At 37.9% G+C, this 11,623-nt stretch overlaps 1 protein-coding gene across 1 annotated transcript; it reads left to right on the top strand.

The window, feature by feature from the left end:
* The first annotated feature begins 9,152 nt into the window (after positions 1-9,152).
* On the top strand, positions 9,153-10,097 carry LOC108385534 (olfactory receptor 52B4-like). Its single transcript, XM_036994700.1, has one exon. It carries the CDS (start codon positions 9,153-9,155, stop codon positions 10,095-10,097), a length of 945 nt encoding a protein of 314 aa, XP_036850595.1.
* Positions 10,098-11,623: the final 1,526 nt, after the last annotated feature.

Genomic DNA, 11,623 nt, shown 5'->3' on the forward strand with positions numbered 1-11,623 from the left:
CTCCCAGCTGACACACCTGCAACCTGCCTATAGCCACCGCTATCACCATGAAAAGGCAAAAAAAATTCAGTCCAGTCCAAGATAGTTCAAACAACACCTGAGAAAGGATCTGCAGAGGCAGACCTAACCAGTCTACCTGAAAAAGAATTCAAAATAAAAATCATAAACATGCTGACCCAGCTGCAGAGAAATATGCAAGAACTAAGGGATGAAGTCTGGAGGGAGATTATAGATGTCAGGAGGGATATTACAGAAGTGAAACAAACTCAGGAAGGATTTATAAGCAGAATGGATAAGATGCAAGAGGCCATTGATGGAATACAAAGCAGAGAACAGGAATGCATAGAAGTTGATGCAGAGAGAGATAAAAGGATCTCCAAGAATGAAACAATATTAAGAGAACTGTGTGAACAATACAAAAGGAACAATATCCACATTATAGGGGTGCCAAAGGAAGAAGAGTGAGAAAAAGGGATAGAAAGTGTCTTTGAAGAAATAATTGCTGAGAACTTCCCCAAACTGCGGGAGGAAAAGTTGCTCAAACTACAGAGGCACACAGAACTTCTGAGAGACGGGACCCAAAGAGGAAAACACCAAGACACATAATAATTAAAATGGAAAAGATCAAGGACAAGGACAGAGTATTAAAGGCAGCCAGAGAGAGAAAAAAGGTCACCTACAAAGGAAAACCCATCAAGCTATCATCAGACTTCTCAATAGAAACCTTACAGGTCAGAAGAGAAAGGCATGATATATTTAATGCAATGAAACAGAAGGGCCTTGAACCAAGGATACTGTATCCAGCATGATTATCATTTAAATATGAAGGAGGGATTAAACAATTCCCAGACAAGCAAAAGTTGAGGGAATTTGCCTCCCACAAACCACCTCTACAGGGTATCTTAGAGGGACTGCTCTACATGGGAACACTCCTAAAAAGAGCACAGAACAAAACACCCAACATATGAAGAATGGAGTAGGAGGAAAAAGACGGGAAAGAAATAATCATCAGACTGTGTTTATGACAGCTCAATAAGCGAGTTAAGTCAGACAGCATGGTAGTAAACAAGCTAATCTTGAATCTTAGGTAACCACGAACCAAAGCCTGCAATGGCAATAAGTACATATCTTTCAATAATCACCCTAAATGTAAATGGACTGAATGCACCAATCAAAAGACACAGAGTAATAGAATAGATAAAAAAGCAAGACCCATCTATATGCTGCTTACAAGAGACTCACCTCAAACCCAAAGACATGCACAGATTAAAAGTCAAAGAATGGAGAAAGATATTTCATGCAAACAACAGAGAGAACAAAGCAGGTGTTGCAATACTAGTATCAGACAAAATAGACTTCAAAATAAAGAAAGTAACAAGAGATAAAGAAGGACATTACATAATGATAAAGGGCTCAGTCCAACAAGAGGATATAACCATTATAAATATAAATGCACCCAATACAGGAGCACCAATATAAGTGAAACAAATACAAACAGAACTAAATGAGGAAATAAAATCCAATGCATTCATTTTGGGAGACTTTAACACACCACTCATTCCAAAGGACAGATCCACCAGACAGAAAATAAGTAAAGACACAAAGGCACTGAACAACACACTAAAACAGGTGGACCGAGTAGACATCTATAGAACTCTACATCCAAAAGCAACAGGATACACATTCTTCTCAAGTGCACATGAAACATTCTCCAGAATAGACCACATACTAGACCACAAAAAGAGCCTCAGTAAATTCCAAAATATTGAAATCCTACCAACCAACTTTTCAGACCACAAAGGTATAAAACTAGAAGTAAATTGTACAAAGAAAGCAAAAAGGCTCACAAACACACGGAGGCTTAACAACATGCTCCTCAATAATCAATGGATCAATGACCAAATTAAAGGGAGATCCACCAATATATGGAAACAAATGACAAGAAAAACACAAAGCTCCAACTTCTGTGGGACGCAGCAAAAGCAGTCTTAAGAGGAAATTATATAGCAATCTAGGCATATTTAAAGAAGGAAGAACAATCCCAAATGAATAGTCTAATGTCACAATTATCGAAATTGAAAATAGAAAAACAAAGAAGCCTAAGGTCAGCAGACAGAGGGACATAATAAAGATCAGAGAAGAAATAAATAAAATTGAGAAGAATTGAACAATAGAAAAAATCAATGAAACCAAGAGCTGTTTCACTGAGAAAATAAACAAAATAGATAAGCCTCTAGCCAGACTTATTAAGAGGAAAAGAGAGCCAACACACATCAACAGAATCAGACACGAGAAAGGAAAAATTAAGATGGACCCCACAGAAATACAAAGAATTATTAGATAATACTAAGAAAACCTATATGCTAACAAGCTGGAAAAACTAGAAGAAATGGACAACTTCCTAGAAAGATAAAACCTTCCACGACTGACCCAGAAAGAAACAGGAAATCTTAACAGACCAATTACCAGCAACAAAATTGAATCGGTAATCAGAAAACTACCCAAGAACAAACCCCAGACCAGAACGATTTACCTGGAATTTTATCAGACATACAAAGAAGACATAACACCCATTATCCTTACAGTTTTCCAAAAAATAAAATAGGAGGGAATACTTTCAAACTCATTCTATGAATCCAACATCACCCTAATACCAAAACCAAGCAAAGACCCCACCAAAAAAGAAAACTACAGACCAATATCCCTGATGAACATAGATGCAAAAACACTCAAGAAAATATTAGCAAACCGAATTCAAAACTACATCAAGAGGATCATACATCATGACCAAGTGAGATTCATCTAGGGATGCAAGGATGGTACAACATTCAAAAATCCATCAACATCATCCACCACATCAACAAAAAGAAGGACAAAAACCACATATCATCTCCATAGATACTGAAAAAGCATTCAACAAAATTCAACATCCATTCATGATAAGAACTCTCAACAAAATGGGCACAGAGGGCAAGTACCTCAACATAATAAAGGCCATATATGATAAACCCACAGCTAACATCATACTGAACAGTGAGAGGTTGAAAGCTTTTCCTCTGAGTTCAGGAACAAGACAGGAATGCCCACTGTCCCCACTATTATTTAACGTGGTACTGGAGGTCCTAGCCATGGCAATCAGACAAAACAAAGAAATACAAGGAATCCAGATTGGTAAAGAAGAAGTCAAACCATCACTATTTGCAAATGACATGATATTGTACATAAAAAACCCTGAAGACTCCACTCCAAAACTACTAGAACTAATATCGGAATTCAGAAAAGTTGCAAGATACAAAATTAACACACAGAAATCTGTAGCTTTCCAATACACTAACAATGAACTAATAGAAAGAGAAATCAGGAAAACAATTCGAAGACACTCTTAAGAGATATTAAGGAGGTCACTAACAAATGGAAACTCATCCCATGCTCCTGGCTAGGAAGAATTAATATAATCAAAATGGCCATCCTGCCCAAAGCAATATACAGATTCGATGCAATCCCTATCAAATTACCAACAGCATTATTCAATGAATGGGAATAAATAGTTCAAAAATTCATATGGAACTGTCAAAGACCCCGAATAGCCAAAGCAATCCTGATAAGGAAGAATAAAGTGAGGGGGGGGATCTCGCTCCCCAACTTCAAGCTCTACTACAAAGCCACAGTAATCAAGACACTTTGGTACTGGCACAAGAACAGAGCCACAGACAAGTGGAACAGAACAGAGACTCCAGACATTAACCCAAACATATATGGCCAATAAATATACGATAAAGGAGCCATGGACATACAATGGGGAAATGACAGTCTCTTCAACAGATGGTGCTGGCAAAAGTGGACAGCTACATATAAGAGAATGAAACTGGATCATGGTCTAACCCCATACACAAAAGTAAACTCCAAATGGATCAAAGACCTGAATGTAAGTCATGAAACCATAAAACTCTTAGAAAAAAACATATGCAAAAATCTCATGGACATAAACATGAGTGACTTCTTCATGAACATATCTCCCCAGGCAAGGGAAACAAAGGCAAAATTGAACAAGTGGGACTATATCAAGCTAAAAAGCTTCTGTACAGCAAAGGACACCATTAATAGAACAAAATGGGAGAACATATTCATAAATGACAGATCCGATAAAGGATTGACATCCAAAATATATAAAGAGTTCACATGCCTCAACAAACAAAAAACAAATAATCCAATTAAAAAATGGGCAGAGGAGCTGAATAGACAGTTCTCTAAAGAAGAAATCCAGAAGGCCAACAGGCACATGAAAAGATGCTCCACATCGCTAATCATCAGAGAAATGCAAATTAAAACCACAATGAGATATCACTTCACACCAGTAAGGATAGCCATCATCGAAAAGACAAACAACAACTAATGTTGGCGAGGTTGTGGAGAAAGGGGAACTCTCCTACACTGCTGGTGGGAATGTAAATTAGTTCAACCATTATGGAAAGCAGTATGGAGGTTCCTCAAAATGCTCAAAATAGAAATACCATTTGACCCAGGAATTCCACTTCTAGGAATTTACCCTAAGAATGCAGCACTCCTGTTTGAAAAAGACAGATGCACCCCTATGTTTATCACAGCACTATTTACAATAGCCAAGAAATGGAAGCAACCTAAATGTCCATCAGTAGATGAATGGATAAAGAAGATGTGGTACATATACACAATGGAATATTACTCAACCATAAGAAAAAAACAAATCCTACCATTCGAAACAACATGGATGGAGCTAGAGGATGTTATGCTCAGTGAAATAGGCCAGGCAGAGAAAGGCAACTACCAAATGATTTCACTCATACGTGGAGTATAGGAACAAAGGAAAACTGAAGGAACTAAACAGCAGCAGAATCACAGAACCCAAGAATGGACTAATAGTTACCAAAGGGAAAGGGACTGGGGAGGATGGGTGGGAAGGGAGGGATAAGGGTGGGGGAAAAGAAAGAGGGCATTACGATTAGCATGTATAGTACGTGGGGGGCACGGGAGGGCTGTGCAACACAGAGAAGACAAGTAGTGATTTCACAGCATCTTACTACGCAGATGGACAGTGACTGTGAAGGAGTATGTGGGGGGGACTTGGTGAAGGGGGGAGCCTAGTAAACATAATGTTCTTCATGTGATTATAGATTAATGATACCAAAAAAAAGAAAACAGAAATGTGTGCAGAGAGAATTTTGGCCAATGGAAAAATAAAGAGCAAAAGGTCTATGGCTTTAATGAGATAGTGAAGTGGGAGGAAAAGAGATGTAACCAGGTATGTGTGGGAGATGTTGCTTATTTTTCTTACTATACGGAAAACGACACATATCTATAAAAACTGAATATGAAGAGCAGTATCTTGAAAGCGGCCAAAAAAAATATGACATGTTCCATAGCGCAATGAAAATTTGAATTACTATAGACCTTTCAAGAAATTGTGGAGGACAGAAGATAGTGAAAAATCTTTTGAAACTACTAAATAAAACATCCACTAACCCTGAAATCATAGCAAAACAACACTTCAAAATGAAGTTAAGATAATGATATGTTCAAATAAAAAAACAATAAGAAAATCTGTAGTCCGAAATCTGCAATACAAAAAATGCTGAAAGAGATACATCAGGCTGAAAGGAAATAATACCAGTGATACTGGATGGAAACTTGATTCCTGAGGAAGAAATCAGTGTATCACAAAGTGTAATTATTGGGCTAAATACAAAATGTTAATTCCTCTTCCATAAATACATGACTCTTCAGAGCAAAATGATAACATCATTCCATGGGGTTTGGAGTTTGTAATGTATAATATTTACAGTACCATATGGCCACTAAGGCAAAGACATGGGGGTGAGGAAGGGAACACAGCTGGAGAGGTGTCCATATTTTGTCTGAAGTTGTACAATGTGAAACATTATTTGGCAAAAGTAAGAACCCACTCGGAATAAAAACTTAGTAACTAGGAATAGAAGAGAACTTCATTAATCTGATAAGTAGCATCCAGGACCAGCAACATTATATTAGATGTGAGATTGCACACTTCCCTAAAATCAGATTTGGGAGCCATAATGATGTCACCTAAATGTTGGATGAGAGGGTGTTGCTGAAAGGCAGCGCTCTGTCTGCTCCCCCTGGGGTACAGTCGTCCCTGAGGGCTTCAGGCAAATCATAAAACCTCACCTCCGTGGCTCCCCTCACTGCAAGTTTTGCTGCTAGTATTCTGATTAAGTCCACTTGAAACAAGTGAGTAAAACTTTATTGTTGTGGGGTGAAATTTCAAGGGGAAGAATTTGCTCCTGAAAAGATCTCATGCGTCATTAAATAGGCTAAAAATATTCTTTCTTTTTTTGTTTGTTTTATTTTTAGTGCAATAGACCCAGTTAGAGAGAATAGAGCAGCTGTGTGCTGGAGCCATTTATACAGATTGACAAAATATGGATTTTTGCACTTGTGCATATTTCAGACTCCATATCAGTGACCTCATGTTTGCTTGAAATGGGCTCTGGTAGGAGTATGTGCAACCAGGGAAATGGCAAGCACTACAAACCAGGCTTTGCTTTATTTTGTTCACTTATATGAATTCATATATCTTTCAGTCAGTTTACCAGCATACCACTGGATCACTGTCCCAATTATGGAAATTCTCAGAAATGGAAAATGCTCTCATGGTGGGGAGAGTGAGGGAACTCTGAGTTTGAGGGATCCTTTAGCTTTTATTGTGCCAATGAGCCCTGAGTCCCTACAGATAAGACGGGACATTGGCTCCAGATCCTGATGACTCTAAACATCCAAAGTACTTCTAGGCACTTATTCCTGACTTCTTAGCCCTGATGCAGCATACTAAACACAATATTTGTTGTTTTCTTAAACATTTTGAATACACTGTGTGTATTCAAGGTAAAAACACACTAGATTCTGTGTTCAAGGTAAGAACACAGAAAACTCAGAATCAATTGGTGGAATCATTGACAATCAAATATGCTTCTATCCATGAAATAGGTACTCTTAGTACCTACTGCACTATGTATTAGACTCCAGTAAAAGCAGGGGAAGGAGCAACTTATGTAGGTAATGAGAATGAGTCATGCAGTTACTGAGAAATGTCCCAAATGAGGGTAATTCTCTCAGCAGAACAAATCAGGGACTTCTCCAGGATATTGAAGGGTTTGAGATCAAGACTGTGGAAACCTTTGTAAGGCATTGAGAAGTTTCTTGGAGTGACCTTCGATTAAATAGACAACCACTCTTTGGGGCTGCATCCAGCCCACCGTCTCCTGGACTTGCCAAAGGAATGAGGAGGGAGATGTCTAGGCTGGCATGTGCATACAGTGAGACAATGAATTTGACCGGATCTGTACTGTTGGAACTCAACCAGGAGTTGGGAGAGGTGCAAGTTGTAGCACTCCAAAATCTCATGACTATAGACTATCTATGGTTAAAAGAACATATGGGATGTGAACAGATCCCAGAAATGGGCTGCTTTAATTTGTCTGATGGTTCAAGTACAGTTGGACAATATCCATCATATCATAGATAAATTTTCACAAATGCCTAGGGTGCCTAAATGGTTTTCTTGGCTTCACTGGAGATGGCTGGTAATTATAGATTTGCTTTGTTTTTGTCACCGTATTCCTATTATGTTAATATGTGTGTGCAAATTAGTTAGTAGTTTAAAACCTATACATACTTAAGGTACTATACAAGAAGATATGTCAAAGAAATAATCAATCCTCCCATGTTTCCTTCATATGCTACATCTATAGTTTTTCTTCTTCCTTCCTAATTACAACCCTTAAATAGAATTCATGCCTCATATCGAATTTACCGAGTATCATAATTCCTCCAGGTGGTAAAGATACCTCGAGACAAGTGCTGGGCATAGAAGCCACAGGGCATAAATCTGCAAAGAAGTAAAAAGCTAACCTTTGCAAACAATATGGCTTCTCTCTCACTTACCAACTTTACATTTCCCTGTATGGCCCCGGAAGATGACTGGTTAGCCAGAGACGGGTAAGATTCCTCAAGGGAGGAACAACCTAAGAAAGGCACAGTCACAGGGGGGCCATCAGGTGAGAATTTGGGGATCAACAGAGGTGAGGCTCAGAACCTCACCCCCCCCTGCTTTGAGAGAAATCTTCTGCATCCGTGGATGTCTTGCTGCCCTTGTCTAGCCTGGATTAATACTTAGTCCATAGGCACACACCTGATCATCTGATCATCTACATTTGCCCTCTTACAGCACTAAACTATGTTTTCTACCTTTATCTTGCATCTACCTACCACTTCAGCATTTTATTAAAAATAAAAATAATAATAATAATAGAAGGAGAAATGTGGGATCAACATATAAATCAAGTACAAAAATCAAACGAATATTCATATTTGACCTGATTGTTTATAGGTCATAATGCAGGATCAAAAGCGAAAGTTTCTGTGATGACTGCCCTTGTACTGTTCACCATGTAAGAATTTATTCACTATGTAAGAATTCGTTCACCATGTAAGAACTTGTTCGTTATGCTTCAGAAGATTGGAGACTGATGAGAATTAGGCTTGAGATGGATTAATGATTGTACATTGAGCGTTGACCCCCCTATACTGAATTTTGTTGTTGTTAACAACCATTTGATCAAGAAATATGAGAGATGCCCTCTAAAAAAAAAAAAAAAAAAAAAGACAACCACTCTGGTACATGCAAGTTCACGTATGGGCCACACTTTATTCCCTGAGCTCCTGAGCTCTCCCTTAGTGCCTCCCACAAGCAAATTCTCTTTGCCTCTCCTTCCAACTATTGACTTAACACACTGACTTCAAGGGTAACTTCAGGTACCTACTCATTTTTTGAATCTTCACAAGAACAGACAGTATTACTTCATGTCTTGTTACTGCATGAGTTTAAATTTGCATGACTAAGATGTCAACATAATAACTTTATTTTCTTTTGTTGTATAAGATTATGTACTTTTTGTGATTATGAGCTCATTTAGAGGCCAAATTGTCTTATTAATCTTTATATATAACAAAGCTCCTGGCATCCTCTGGGATAAGGGAGCTGCCAAATTGCTGATGATACATAGGAAAATCTTGTAATATAATCTGTGTTTTACTTTGTCTCTGCAAATAGATGGTGGAGTCCAGTGGCCTCACCAGATATGACTGCCTTCAACCACACCAGTGTCCACCATACCGTCTTCTTCTTGCTGGGCATCCCTGGCCTTGAGGACCAGTACATGTGGATTTCCATCCCCTTCCTCGTTTCCTATGTCATCGCCCTGCTTGGGAACAGCCTGCTCATCTGCATCATCCTCACAAAGCGCAGCCTCCATGAGCCCATGTACCTCTTCCTCTGCATGCTGGCCGGAGCAGACATTGTCCTCTCCGCGTGCACAGTGCCTCAGGCCCTGGCCATCTTCTGGTTCCGTGCTGGGGAGATCTCCCTGGATTGCTGCATTGCTCAGGTATTCTTCCTGTCTTCCACTTTCATCTATGAATCAGGGATCTTGCTGGTGATGGCGTTTGACCGCTACATTGCCATATGCTACCCGCTGAGATACACCACTATCCTTACACATAGACTGATTGGAAAAATAGGTGCAACTGTCCTTCTGAGAAGTTATTGTACATTTTTTCCTGTAATATTTCTTCTGAAAAGGTTGACTTTCTGCAAGAGTAACATCCTCCCAAACACGGCTTGTAGGCACATTGTCCTGGCCAGTGTTTCCTGTGATGACATACGAGTAAATATCTGGTATGGCATTTTTGTCCTATTGTCAACCTTGGTCATAGATGTTGTGTTAATTTTAATTTCCTATGTGTTGATTCTCCATACTGTCTTCTGCATGCCATCCCAGGATGCTCGCCATAAAGCTCTCAACACATGTGGCTCCCATGTCTGTGTCATCCTCCTCTTTTATGGGCCTGGGATCTTCTCAGTGCTCACTCAGCGGTTTGGACGCCACATCCCACCCCATATCCATGTCCTGCTGGCCAATGTCTACATTCTGGTTACTCCTATGCTGAACCCCATCATTTATGGGATCAAGACCAAACAGATCCGGAACCAGGTGGTTCATGTGTTCTTTTCAAAGAAGAAATGAATGTGCTGATGAAAACTAACATTGTACATTTCTCACTAATTGTCTCCATGTGTGAGGTGAGCTTTAGCATCAGGATGTGAGAATGTACAGCTGAGAAACCAGTTAAGTGACTCCAGGTGTTGTAGTTTCTAGAGCCGTGACATTGGGATGATTTTGTTTCTTGTTTCTTTTAAATCCTCTAATCAGTTATCAAATGTCAGTGTCTGTTGGTGCTTAGTTTTCTAGTCATAGAGGTAAGGACTAGATAAGTTTGTCTCTTTAAGTCACTTATCCTAACACTGGCTATTGAATTAATTTAAATGGGACAGTAGCTCTCCTTGGATTGTTGCTGAAATAGTCTTTTCTGAAGTGTTTTAAGCTTTAAAAACTGTACATGTTTCTTTTAGGGACACTTCTTGCACCATTCTCCCTGAATATTCAGACTATTGCTTCTCACACAAATTATTATAAAATATCACTTCTTTCTTATAATTTTAGCATTAATTATATGTATATGTATGTGTATATTTTAGTTCTCCTTCCTGGGACACAAAATAGAGCAAAATTTATTGTTTCTCATGTTCTTGACATTTTTATTCATACTGTTAATTGTTTGGAAATAAATTTTTAACAAAGTCTACTGCTTGGCTAAAATACATACATATAATAATATAGGAAGCAATGTTTAACCAAAAATTGTAGTGAAGTAAGAAATGATTTCTGTAGAGTAATACTACCTGAATTGATGACAACGTATGCATCAATGTGAAACACAATAGAGCAGTGAGAAATAAACCGACCGAGTGGGTCTATGTCCTTGGTGATGGAATATGCTCTAAATATGTTTATAAGAGACAGAAACACATTCCAGATCACAAAGTTAAATATTACCCATAAAATATATTTTCCTATATGTTTGTCAACCCATTCTAAAATCAAATGAATGGAGAATACATATGAATTATATGATGCAGTTGATTTTTATAATAATTTTATCTGAATTGCCTAGTTCAGTGAACATGATTTACACAGAAAAGACTAAGTGAAAATATTTTCAAAAAGATATATGGTGGCCACACAGCTTTACTATTTTATAGACAACCTTCCTTGAAGGTGTATTTGAAATTTGTGTTATGTTATTCTTCACTCAAAGCTAGATTTGTTACTTATAAATATTTTTTTACTGCTTTTGAAACATGCCACATCATTATATTAAAAAATATTAATATTCTATTCATAGAAACACACATAAAAAGAGGTATTGTAAAACACCATTCATTAATGTTTCCTTTTGTGAAGGAATGCAAGAAAGGAATTATCTCAGGTATCCCTTATCTGAAAATTATAAATTCTGTCTTCATTTGTATTTTATATATTTATTTTTATTGAAATATAGTATATATACAGAGTAATTCTTGTCTTCACTTTTAAGAGGATAAGTCATCAGTATAGAATTTGGTGAAAATTTTTTTTCAGAACTTAAATTTTTTTTTCTATTGCCATCGTTCTTTTTTATTGAGGATTCACCTAAAAGTCTTCCTGTTCCT

The sequence above is a fragment of the Manis javanica genome, chromosome 11 (assembly GCF_040802235.1).
Source record: "Manis javanica isolate MJ-LG chromosome 11, MJ_LKY, whole genome shotgun sequence".
Taxonomy (NCBI): Eukaryota; Metazoa; Chordata; class Mammalia; order Pholidota; family Manidae; genus Manis; species Manis javanica.

Coding starts and splice junctions, on each gene's coding strand:
- LOC108385534 (XM_036994700.1), top strand. CDS start 9,153: ATGACTGCCTTCAACCACACCAGTGTCCACCATACCGTCTTCTTCTTG.